The sequence below is a fragment of the Onthophagus taurus genome, chromosome 11 (genome assembly GCF_036711975.1).
Source record: "Onthophagus taurus isolate NC chromosome 11, IU_Otau_3.0, whole genome shotgun sequence".
NCBI classification, from domain to species: Eukaryota; Metazoa; Arthropoda; class Insecta; order Coleoptera; family Scarabaeidae; genus Onthophagus; species Onthophagus taurus.
The window spans coordinates 31102619-31116513 of record NC_091976.1 but is presented as its reverse complement, the minus strand read 5'-3'; the positions used below and the strand labels follow the sequence as shown (position 1 = coordinate 31116513).

At 30.4% G+C, this 13895-nt stretch overlaps 1 protein-coding gene across 4 annotated transcripts in view; it reads left to right on the top strand.

Moving 5' to 3' along the window:
• The window catches only part of LOC111423486 (protein kinase C-binding protein NELL1-like), a 32051-nt gene extending 21351 nt beyond the window's left edge, over positions 1-10700 (top strand). The window contains exons 4-13 of one of the 4 annotated variants that reach the window (XM_023056717.2): positions 176-331; positions 408-536; positions 672-765; positions 824-1012; positions 1123-1242; positions 1310-1570; positions 1623-1859; positions 1912-2510; positions 2927-2976; positions 8694-10700. In XM_023056717.2, the coding sequence (XP_022912485.1) occupies positions 176-331; positions 408-536; positions 672-765; positions 824-1012; positions 1123-1242; positions 1310-1570; positions 1623-1859; positions 1912-2510; positions 2927-2976; positions 8694-8871 (2013 nt within the window). In that variant the 3' untranslated portion in view covers positions 8872-10700. The remainder of the gene's footprint in view (positions 1-175; positions 332-407; positions 537-671; positions 766-823; positions 1013-1122; positions 1243-1309; positions 1571-1622; positions 1860-1911; positions 2511-2926; positions 2977-8693) is intronic. The other 3 variants (XM_023056718.2, XM_023056720.2, XM_023056719.2) reach the window with 3 other exon arrangements.
• Positions 10701-13895: the final 3195 nt, after the last annotated feature.

Here is a 13895-nt window from a genome sequence, read left to right as displayed (position 1 = left end):
ATATCATAATTTTTTCCTTTTCATCATTTTTTCCTGTGTGTTTGTATTAAAGTATCTTTTAATTTTTAATTCCAGTCTTACCAACCCCGTATTGACCTAACCGACCTAATTACTAATAAGCGAAATACGGTGGTAAATGGCTAATAAATGGTTTTAAGTTGTGCGGGTGTTGCAGGGTGCCATGCAGGAGGTGCGGGTGATAACAGGTCCTCTAAGCTACTTGACGGCGTGCCCAGCTGCGGATGGTTCGTGCCCAACTTGCGGACAATTCAGCTTACTACAGGATACGGTGGTGGAGCTACGACGGAGACTAACGGAGCTTTCCGAAAGGGTATATGGACTACCATGTAACGTCCCTTAAGCGTTCAGTACAATTTTTTGATTGTATATAATTGTGTGATTTGCAGTTGGTAGCAGCGGAGGGGCGTATCAGTAGGGTGGAAGAGTGCGACTGCCAGAAGTCCTGCCTACGCAACGGGACCATTCATGTCGACGGAGAAACATGGAAGGAGGGCTGTGACCACTGCACTTGCGTGGTTAGTATTCTGTCATTATTATTCCACCCTAATAAAAGTAATAATTTATCTTCCAACCCAATCTTATCGCACCCTTGCACAAGACACAAAGTTTTTTATGACTCCAAAAATTTATGTTTGTTTTTAATCTTACAGCATGGTGAAGTAAAATGTCGACCAACAGAGTGTCCGCCTGCAGATTGCAAATATCCAGTAACACTTAACGGTTCCTGCTGCCAAACCTGTTTAAGTAAGAATTTGAATCGATTTTGCAATAAAATTAATTAAATCAATTTTTATTTTTCCAGAAAAATGTTACATGTTAGGTAAATTCTACGACGATGGCGTTTACGTTCCCTTAAAACCTTGTACCGGATGTATTTGCAACAACGGAAATATGAACTGTACGAAGATAGACCCGAACACTTGTCCACCATTACCCTGTCCACCAGAAGAACAATTCAGTAGAAGAGATGAATGTTGCAAAGCATGCCAAGGTATTTAATTACACCAAATTTTTTTTTTGAGCTTAACTAAAATTTCATCTAACATATTAACGCATATTAACTAACAACTAACCCCTTTCTGTTCGCTTGCACCACCAAAGGAGTGGATTATTGTGCTAAAGGAGACTTTTGCCATGCTAACGCTACATGTCGAAATTTAATGACAACTCATGCTTGTCACTGCAATGTTGGCTTTCAAGGAGACGGCTATAAATGCGAGGGTATAATAAATCATTCGTGATCTGGCCCATTTCCAACATGTCCTTTAACGTTTCTTTATTCATGTAGACATCGACGAGTGTCTAGAGGAAGGAGGTCTTCACGGTCATCACTGTCATCTTAACACGAAATGCGTCAATATCATAGGGTCGTATGAATGCGAATGTCTTCCGGGATACAAGAGGGTGGACAAATTCAATTGCGCAGAATTGGACGAATGCAGTTCGGGGAAACACGAATGCGACGTCAACGCAAATTGTATTAACACCCAAGGGAGCTACCATTGCGTTTGTAGGGATGGTTATATCGGCGATGGAAGAAATTGTAGACGTAAGAATTAATTTGAATGCATAAATTTGATTTAATTAAAAATTTGTTTTAGCGGTTTGTCTTCAAGGTTGTCTTAATGGAGGAACTTGTGTACGACCGGGGAAGTGTTTGTGCAGGCATGGATACACAGGAAGGAGTTGCGAAAAAGATGTTAATGAGTGCGCAACAAACACTCACGGTTGTAAAGGATCCTCAGTTTGTGTAAATATGATTGGGTGGTATTATTGTCAATGTAAACCTGGGTATTTTAGCCCAGTTGAAAATAACGCGTTAGGAGAATATTGCCAAGGTAAATTAAACCAAAAAAATTAATTCATAAGTAATTCATAAATAATTTTTAGATGTGGATGAGTGTCAATCAGGAGAACATACTTGCCACCCAACTGCTCAATGCAGAAACTCAAACGGTGGTTTCTTTTGTGTTTGCCCCGATCAAGCAAAAGACTGCCTAAATTGTATCTATAAAGGCCAAGAAATTAATCATGATCAATACGTAATTCCGGAAGATAAACCATGCACTAGGTGTTCGTGCAATTATGGAGTAGTAACGTGCGAAGAACCTGCGTGTAACTGTTCGTTACCCGGAAGTGAAACGAACGAATGTTGTCCGCAGTGTAATCCTAAATTAGGATGTCGCCATCAAAAGCTTTCAAATGTAATTTTTCGACACGGAGAACATTGGTCGTACGATTGCCAACATTGCGAATGTGAAAGAGGTGAAATCGACTGTTGGGATATGAAGTGTCCTCCTCTTCCATGCAAGAATCCCATTAAAGGTGATTCAGACTGTTGCCCACATTGCGATGACTTCGATCTTTGTTCCTTGGGGAACGTGTCTTTAGCGGCATCTGGTCGACCGTGTTTTTACCACGGGAAGCAGTATAATTCGGGCGCACAAATCTTGAATCCAGATGACCCGTGCGTGTCATGCGACTGTAAGGTAAGTAATTGAAGATAAACGCCGTTAAAGATTCGATGGTGATTTCTGTAAGGTACGGTGCTCATCCCCACCTCTTTGCTGCAATATTTATCTTAATCAGATAACTAATAAGAAATTCAATTACGCGATTATTATGATTTTTTAACTATTTAGCGCCTTCGGTGTGGCTGGTTTTATTTTTCTATTTGTTTTTATTAAATTCGGATCATTAGAATGTCATATTTCACTAAAATTTTAAACAAATATTTCGGAGTTATAGTTGAGGAAAAAAATGTTGAGCTGAAATGTTTGTTGTTTTTTTAGTTTCCATCGAACCGAATCTATCGTATATAGCATGGCTAGCGAAATGTAGTGCTAGAGACTGGCAGATCCGCGGCTAGGCTACTACTAACAATTAACACTAAATTCCCTTGCAGGTGCCGTTCTGCGCCCATCTGGTGAGCAATGTCGCGTGTTGTGTGCATCGGTAAACACATCACTCTAACTACACTCAAATCTCAAAAAAAAGAGCAAAGACGAGAGAGATAAAATAACAATACACACCTTTAGTAGTGCCTGCTGCCTGACTACGTATTATTATCGTTACTATTTATATCATTTTGTAGTAGTGAGCGATCCTGCCCCCCTAAATCTCGTTCTAATTTTTTTACTCTTCAACACAAGCACTCTACAGATGTGTATCGCTCTTTTGATCTTGACCTCTTAGTGCATGATTTTCTTTTTATCTCTATCGTTTCGTTTAAACGTTCTTTCCTCCTTTCGAGAATTGGATGAACGAATGCAGCATGCTTACACACGTTAGATTTTATTTTCTTGAAAAAATTGTTTATCTTCTTTTATTAATTTGTGGGGACGCACACTTTTTATTTTATTTTTAAAAGTATTTACGATCGCTAAGCGGTTTTTTTATTTATTATTCCAGTGTGGTGACAAATTTTAACCCAACATGTTAGTCCTTATAATTGTCATTTCGCAAAAATATTAAAATTAATTAGACTTTAATCTTTCTAAAATTGTTATAAATCTTTAATATTTTTGTTTAAATGATTTAAGGTAAAATATACGGAACATTTCAAAATGATTTTGAATCTTTACAGTTGTCAGAAAAATTTGAAATTTTCTGTATATCAGGTGTATCAAAAGTTTTGTGCTAAATTACAATCAAAAAGCCTGTAAAAGCGATCTCGCCTTAATCAGGCAAAGCTTTTTAGCTTAGCCTAGGTATTTATCGGTTTTTCTGTGACTTGGTAGCTTTAAAATACCTTCAAAAAACATGAAACTTAATTTTTTCATCATTGTTAAGTATCCTAAGAATGTTTTCATTCAATTAAAACCGTTTTGAATTACACTAATTAGCTTTTTCCATATTCCAAAGTCTTTGAAAACTTTTGGAAAGTTCATATTAATTTTTATGTTCATTTTTACACTTACCAAATAATTTTTATATGTCATGGTATCTTTGAAACATCAAACATATTTTTTTTATTCTTTCACACCCCCTAAGTATCTTTATGGTGTTTATAATCTATTAGAACCATTTTGAATTATACCAATTAGGTTTCTCCATATTCTAAAATCTTTGAAAATTTCTGGAAAGTGTCCATATACATTTTTATAACTTTTTCCGTTTTCATGAAGCAACCTGAACACAATTTCAATCGATTAGAACCATTTTTACACTCACCAAATAATTTTCATATGTCATGGTATCTTTAAAACCCTCTCTAAATAGATCAAAAATATTTTTTGTATTCTTTCACACTTCCTAAGTATCCTTATGATGTTTATAATCTATTAGAACCATTTTGAATTACACCAATTAGCTTTTTCCATATTCTAAAATCTTTGAAAATTTCTGGAATGTGTCCATATTAATTTTTACGCCTTCTTTTGTTTTTGTGAAGCAACCTGAAACCAATTTCAATCGATTAGAACCATTTTTACACTCATCAAATAATTTTTATATTAATTAAAACCCTTTCTAAATATATACAAATTTTTTTTTTATTCTTTCACACCTTCTAAGTATCCTTAAGATGTTTGTAATCGATTAGACCCATTTTAAATTACACCAATTAGCTTTTTTCATATTCCAAAATCTTTGAAAGCTTTTGGAAAGTGTCTATATAAATTTTTGTAACTTTTTTCGCTTTCATGAAGCAACCTGAACACAATTTCAATCGATTAGAACCATTTTTACACTCACCAAATAATTTTCATATGTCATGGTATCTTTGAAATCCTCTCTAAATACATCAAAAATATTTTTTTTTATTCTTTAACACTCCCTAAGTTTCCTTACGATGTTTTTAATCGATTACAACCATTATGAATTACACCAATTAGCTTTTTTCAATATTCTAAAATCTTTGAACATTTCTGGAATGTGTCCATATTAATTTTTACGCCTTCTTTTGTTTTTGTGAAGCAACCTGAACACAATTTCAATCTATTAGAATCATTTTTACACTCACCAAATAATTTTTATATGTCATGGTATCTTTGAAACCCTTTGTAAATGCATCAAAATTATTTTTGTTAATTTTTAACACTCCCTAAGTATCCTTACGATGTTTTTAGTCGATTAGAACCATTTTGAATTACACCAATTAGCTTTTTCCATATTCCAAAATCTTTGAAAGCTTCTGGAAAGTGTCCATATTAATTTTTCTTACTTTTTTCATTTTTATCAAGTAACCTGAACACAATTTCAATCGATTAGAACTATGTTAATGCTCACCAAATAATTTTTATATGTCGTGGTATCTTTAAATCCCTTTGTAAATACATCAAAAATATTTTTGTTAATTTTTAACACTTCCTAAGTATCCTTACGATGTTTTTAATCGATTAGAATCATTTTGAATTACACCAATTAGCTTTTTCTATGTTCCAAAATCTTTGAAAGCTTCTGGAAAGTGTCAATATTAATTTTTTTTACTTTTTTCGTTTTCTCCAAGTAACCTAAGCACAATTTCAATCGATTAGAACCATTTTTACACTCACCAAATAATATACGTCATGGTATCTTTGAAACCCTTTATAAATAATAGGTAAATGGGTTTTCATCCATATTGGTATTGTGATGATCGTTTATTTTTTTACCAAAACACAATTTTTAAATATTGTGATGATCGTTTATTTTTTTATCAAGACACAATTTTTAAATAATTAAAAAATTAACTTAATTCGAAAATTCGACTTAACACTTTTTAATGTTTATTTACTATTATGTTTTTTTTTCATGACTTTTTATTATTTCTTTTTGATATTAACGCTACCTCTTAATGCTATCATAAGTGATATTATTACAGTATATTGTATCTGTTTTTTAAAAAAATAAACAATTTTTATACTTCAATATATTTTATAAATTTATTAACTCTACCGGTTTCGGCGTAGACCATCGTCAGGAGTCTCGTTGTATAAGGTTGAGGTTAGGAAACACATTCTAATTTACATTCAAATTTTGATATATCATTAATAGACTAAACTTAGAAACGAGAATAGGGATGTAGCAGATGTGTCGAGTGAAACATATAATTCCTAACCTCAACCTTATACAACAAGACTCCTGACGATGGTCTAGGCCGAAACCGGTAGAGTTAATAAATTTATAAAATATATTGGAGTATAAACATTGTTTATTTTTTAAAAAAACACCTTTATAAATACATCAAAGTATCCTTACGATGTTTTTAATCGATTAAAACCATTTTGAATTACACCAATTAGCTTTTTTCATATTCCAAAATCTTGGAAACTTTCTGGAAATTATCCATATTAATTTTTCTAACTTTTTTCGTTTTTCTCAAGCAACCTAAATACAATTTCAATCGATTACCACAATTTTTACACTGACCAAATAATTTTTATATGTCGTGGTATCTTTGTAACCTTTTTTAAATACATCAAAATAATTTTTTTTATTCTTTTGCTCCCCCTAAGTATCCTTACGATATTTTTAATCGATTAGAACCATTTTGAATTACACCAATTAGCTTTTTTCATATTCCAAAATCTTTGAAATCTTCTGGTAAAGTGTCCATATTAATTTTTGTAACTTTTTTCGTTTTTCTCAAGCAACCTAAACACAATTTCAATCGAATACCACAATTTTTACACTGACCAAATAGTTTTTATATGTCGTGGTATCTTTGAAACCTTTTTTAAATACATCAAAAACATTTTTTTTTATACTATTACACTCCCCAAGTATCCTTACGATGTTTTTAATCGATTAGAACTATTTTGAATTACACCTATTAGCTTTTTTCATATTCCAAAATCTTGGTAACCTTCTGGAAAATGTCCATATTAATTTTTCTAACTTTTTTCGTTTTTCTCAAGCAACCTAAACACAATTTCAATCGATTACCACAATTTTTACACTGACCAAATATTTTTTATGTGTCGTGGTATCTTTGAAACCTTTTTTAAATACATCAAAATAATTTTTTTTTATTCTTTTACACCTCCTAAGTATCCTTACGATGTTTTTAATCGATTAGAACCATTTTGAATTACACCAATTGTTTTTTTCATATTCCTAAATCTTTGAAATCTTCTGGAAAGTCTCCATATTAATTTTTCTAACTTTTTTCGATTTTCTCAAGCAACCTAAACACAATTTCAATCGATTACCACAATTTTTACACTGACCAAATAATTTTTATATGTCATGGTATCTTTGAAACCTTTTTTAAATACATCAAAAACATTTTTTTTATACTATTACACTCCCCAAGTATCCTTACGATATTTTTAATCGATTAGAACCATTTTGAATTACACCAATTAGCTTTTTTCATATTCCAAAATCTTTGAAATCTTCTGGTAAAGTGTCCATATTAATTTTTGTAACTTTTTTCGTTTTTCTCAAGCAACCTAAACACAATTTCAATCGATTACCACAATTTTTACATTGACCAAATAATTTTTATATGTCATGGTATCTTTGAAACCTTTTTTAAATACATCAAAAACATTTTTTTTTATACTATTACACTCCCCAAGTATCCTTACGATGTTTTTAATCGATTAGAACTATTTTGAATTACACCAATTAGCTTTTTTCATATTCCAAAATCTTGGAAAGCTTCTGGAAAGTGTCCAAATTAATTTTTCAAACTTTTTTCGTTTTTGTCAAGCAACCTAAACACAATTTCAATCGATTACCACAATTTTTACATTGACCAAATAATTTTTATATGTCATGGTATCTTTGAAACCTTTTTTTAAATACATCAAAAACATTTTTTTTTATACTATTACACTCCCCAAGTATCCTTACGATGTTTTTAATCGATTAGAACTATTTTGAATTACACCAATTAGCTTTTTTCATATTCCAAAATCTTTGAAAGTTTCTGGAAAGTGTCCACATTAATTTTTCAAACTTTTTTCGTTTTTCTCAAGCAACCTAAACATAATCTCAATCGAATACCACCATTTTTACACTGACCAAATAATTTTTATATGTCATGGTATCTTTGAAACCTTTTTTAAATGCATCAATAACATTTTTTTTTATACTATTACACTCCCCAAGTATCCTTACGATGTTTTTAATCGATTAGAACCATTTTGAATTACACCAATTAGCTTTTTTCATATTCCAAAATCTTTGAAAGTTTCTGGAAAGTGTCCACATTAATTTTTCTAACTTTTTTCGTTTTTCTCAAGCAACCTAAACACAATCTCAATCGAATACCACCATTTTTACACTGACCAAATAACTTTTATATGTCATGGTATCTTTGAAACCTTTTTTAAATACGTCAAAATAATTTTTTTTTATTCTTTTACACCTCCTAAGTATCCTTACGATGTTTTTAATCGATTGGAACCATTTTGAATTACACCAATTATCTTTTTCCATATTTCAAAATCTTTGAAAGCTTTTGAAAAGTGTCCATATTAATTTTCCTAATTTTTTCGTTTTTGCCAAGTAACCTGATCATATTTTACATCGATTTTGACACACACCAATCAATTTTTTGTAGGTTTTTGGCACGTTACTTTTGATATACCAATACAAAAAACTTTAGCACATCTTTTTATTTAATTTTTCCGAGATTTCTTTCACACAATTGGCACCGAGTTGTGTTTGAAACAAAAATTAGTTTTCGATGATGCATTGAGATAGAACTAATGTTGCATTTTGTTGTTTTGTTCTTTTAGGACGGAAGCCTTTGTTGCAGCTATAGCGACAATTGCAATGACAATAACGAAGGAGTCTCTCGACAATATATTAGTGCAAGTGATAGCGAGAGTGCATTGGTTAGTGACGTTCCGCGACGCATTAACGACGGTGACGTTTCGACGCCTGATGGCGGTTGAAAATAGCGGGGTGCGGTGAGGTGAAAAGTTACACCGACGGTCTCTACATTCCTCGGAAGGCATCATAATAGGACTTACAGTATAAATTTTTCGGTGCGAAACGGCGGAGATTGCGGAGGCGAGAAGAAAATAACAGGAAAATAAAAAATAAGTAAAATGTAATGTAAAGCGAAACAAAAATAAAACCGATAGAAAAAAAATGTAGATAAGGCGACTAAATACTACTAAGAAATTGAAAAAATTAATAAAAATAGAGCAGTACCCGCCTGCCGCTTGCTAGGCCATCTTTTTAAATGAAAAAAAAGTGTCTTCCTAGTTAATCTAGCCAGGCAGATTGAAATAATCGATGCAGCTTTTATTATTGTTGTTAAACTGACGCCCAGCTGCAAAAATAATAAGTAAAACGAAAAAAAAATAATAAAAAAACTAACGCTGTATTATTAAAGATAAGTCTAGTCAAAAGAAATCATTAAATTTAAATCAATTTAAATTTAAATGAAAGTTACTAAATTAAAAACAAAAAACCGAAAATAGGCTTTTAAAATTTTTCAATCAAATCATGCGGACGAAGATGAAATTCGAAAATGGGATTTATATTATGGAAGCATATCTAGCTACGTTTAAATTTTTGCAATATTGAAATTGTGATATTGTTGTATGAGACTAATTATAGGGTATAAGGTTCTTTTTCCATTAAGTGTACAAGTTAGTTCCTGAACAACAATGCTTTGGCGTGACACAAAGAAGATTTAACAATTAAATCAATTATTATAAAAAAATAAATTAATCGAATCGTAACAAAACGCGACAATTTTTTGGGCATTTAAAACTGGACTATATAAAACTATATATAATTTCTTTGTCACGTTTTGATACGAATTGAATTGAACTGATTGAAATTGAAAAAAAAAATTCGCATCAAAATGGATTCGAATTAAAAACGATTCAAATTCGAATTAAATAGATTCGACAAGAACAATTTTTTTTAGAACGATCAATTCTAAAAAGAATTAAGAAAAAATTAATGAAATAAAATTGATAGTAGAGGATGTATTAAACAGGGAAATGACGTACTTAGCACAAATACATTTTACCGTTTAAGACGTAGAGTAATTCTAACACTATTTCGATGGTAACTTTGCTGCTGATGACAACGAAAAAAAAAATAAAAGAAAATAAATAAACTCGTTCAGTTTCGTTCTTCGATTTGTTGCGAAATCGGGAGGAGCAAGATCGGGGACAAAAAATTTATTATAAAATTAATAAAAAAAATTGAAATTGAGAAAACTATTAGATAGATTTTGTAAATTTGTTTGATATGTAATACAATATTATTTATTGCTCATCCGATATATGGCGCAATATATTTTACAATATTTTTTTTACCAAAGATGGTCACTATTGTATATATATACTATATATCAATTGCTGAAAGTATTGTTAGATAATTGCAAAGTGTAACGGGCCTATCGATTTTATTATGTCTTTTTGTTGAGCACATACATTTTTTTGTAAATTTTTCTTATAAACTTTTTCTCTTTATTATTTTTTTTTTATTACTAAACGTTTAGAAGCCGATTTCGTTCGATTTTGATGTTAACCCTTTGGAGCAGGAGGGGTAAAGGTGTAAAAATTTTAAAGGAATACCGATTTTAAGCGATCCTTAACGAAAAACCCTTGTTCTACTAGTTCGCATGAGTGTACATTATTTTTCATTTTAATTTTTAAATTCGACGATTTGTATTTATTTGAAAAATTTTATTATTATTGTACAAAACATTGCCATAAGCTCTCTGTTGTAAAAGAATGTGTGCCAATAATTATTACAAATAAATTATAAAGAACAAATCTTTTTATTCCTTCACGTCCCGTCAAAAAACCTATTCTTACAATGTTAAAAATCTCGGTTATAACGAGGATCGAAAGAATCATAACAAAAAAAGAATTTTTGGACGCTTTCTTTACAATATCACGTTACATTGAAGCCAAGCGGAAGTGAATAAAATAACTGATGATTTTAATTTTTTTAAAAATAGATAGAGAATTGAAAATCCTTTAAAATGAGTCCAAACACGATGGGATTATCTTAAAAAATAACGGAGATATTACAAAAAGTTTAAATAAAAACAATCGACGATCGGTATTATAAAAACAATCGTATCTTCGCTATTTTTAGAGACAACCTAGTCGTGTTTGGACTCATTTTAAAGGATTTTTAACGAGAATTGCGAATTTTTAATAAATTAAACCAAAAGCGATCGTCATACTAAAATGTCTGTATCCTGCTTATTTTTAAAAGTAAATATAAATGATATACAGGGTGCGTCAAATGTCTGGAATATAGCCAATAACTTCGCCATTTGTGGTTTTAAAGAAAAATGTTTCAAATAAAAAATTCTTTATTAATTGTGGCACATTTTTTGACGATAATTGCTTGTTTACGTTGTTCTTTGTTTCGTTGCTATGGCAACCAACATTCTTATTTTAAGTGGGAAGCATATGTTTTTTTTGCACATTTTAATAGAGGATAAATCTCTCTAAGCGATGAACATATCAAATCATATGGTAGTATAAGAAAAAATGCGTTCTCTGAAAATATTAAATCAGCAAATTACAATCAAAGTAGGTGTCGAAATAACGCCGTTGGCAGCACCATATGATTGATATGTTCATCGCATAGAGGTCAATCAAAGGCTTTCTCAAAGTATGCAAAAAAAAATATATGCACCACATTTAAAATAACAATGTTGGTTGCCATAGCAACGAAACAAAAAACAAAGCAAACAAGCAAAAATCGCCAAAAAATGCGCCATGATTAATAAAGAAACTTGTATTTGAAACATTTTTCTCTAAAACCACAAATGGCGAAGTTATTGGCTATATTCCAGACATTTGACACACCCTGTATATTATTATACAGGTGGTTGGGCCAAAAATTTACATTTTAATACCTTATTTTCAACCATACCTTAAACTTCCCTAGCGCCCTCTAAAGGTATGAAATTCACAACCCCTTTGATTTTATTATAATAACTTTTGAACGCCATGGATTATTAACATAAAAAAATATGGGTTGTAAAGCTTATTCATTATTAGTACATCTTTATGTCTCTTAAACATTGTGTAACATTGTGTAATTATCGTAACCCACGTGATCTGTGTAATATTGGCTGCATATCTCAATATGTAGTGAGAGTGTAGTGTATGTAACTAGTAGACTCTCGTTATAGGTCATGACATATTTGTAATCTTCATTAAAAATCCTTTAAAATGAGTACAAACACGACATATTTATCTTCAATATTAATGAAGTTATTATCAACTTCCGGTTAGAAATGCCAACGTCAATTTTGACATATTTGTAATCGTCATGAAAAATCCTTTAAAATGAGCCCAAACATGATACGTTTCATTCCAATATTACTCGAGATATAAGCAACTTCCGGTTTGAAATGTCAATGTCATTTTGACAAATTTTTAATTTTTATAAAATGTCTTAAAATTTATCACAAAAACGAAAATACAATAAAAAAAGTTAAAAATTAAGGTTGGTATTAATATTTAATAATTAAATTGCTCTCTTCATTGTTGCTAACTTCGGGTTTAAGGTTTTTTATTCAAACTTTTTTGTTTTTTGAGATAAGTGCGTCTTGTTTGGACTCATTTTAAAGATTTTTTTTAATAAAGAATACATCATGAAAGAACGCCATGAAGTTGTCCATTTGCCTATTTTATAACTAACTTCAGATTTAAAATGTCAACGTCAATTTTGACATACATATTTGTAATCGTCATGAAAAATCCTTTAAAATGAGTCCAAACATGATACGTTTCATTCCAATATTACTCGAGATATAAGCAACTTCCGGTTTGAAATGTCAATGTCATTTGGACAAATTTTTAATTTTTATAAAATGACTTAAAATTTATCACAAAAACAAAAATACAATAAAAAAAATTAAAAATTAAGGTTGGTATTAATATTTAATTATTAAATTGCTATCTTCATTGTAGCTAACTTCGGATTTAACGTTTTTTTATTCTAACTTTTTGGTTTTTTGAGGTAAATGCGTCAAATTTGGACTCACTTAAAAGGTTATTTTATGAAGATTACGAATATAATAATAAAATTAAAGTTTCTAGTTCTAGGTCTTGTGTTAGTTCTAGTGATAATGCTAGTGTAAAACTAAAACTAACACGAGACCTAGAACTAGAAATATTCGCGTTTAGCCGTGCGTCTTCAGACTTTTCTAAGTTCTTGTCTAAGACGCCCGGCTAAACCTAAAACTTTCTAGTTCTAGGTATAGTTTTAATTGTTACTTAACCCTAAATTCTTGTACATTTTAATTGATCCAAAAAAAATTTTTTTTGATTTAATCCACTTACCTTGCTTATAATTTCATCCATTTACCCATTTTGAATTAAATACAACCATTAAATCCAATTAATTATGTGTTTTTCATTAAAAAAAACTTAAATTCAACGTCAATTTTGAGAAGCACTGTAATATTTGGAACTTAATCACCATGGCAACCGAGTCAAGTTGGATAACCTTAAAATAATAAAATTTTATTCCAATTTTTTTTATCAATTCTAACTTAATTTTTATTAATATTAAAACAATTCGAATTCTTTACGATTATCTCGCATTCATAACAAATTCGTTAATTGTAGTTAATTTAAATCGATTCTAATTAAGAGAAATAAATTAAAATTTTTTTTTTTGATTTAATCCACTCACCTTGTTTATAATTCCCTTTTTATAATTAGATAAACCAATTTTGATTTAAATACAGCCTTTTAAACCAATTAAATAAGACATTTTCCTTAAAAAAAACTTAAATTCAATTTAAATTTTGACAAGCAACTGCAATATTTGGATCTTAATCACCATGGTAACCGAGTCAAGTTGGATAACCTTAAAATAATAAAATTTTATTCCGATTTTTTTTATCAATTCTAACTTAATTTTTATTAATATTAAAACAATTCGAATTCTTTACGATTATCTCGCATTCATAACAAATTCGTTAATTGTACTTA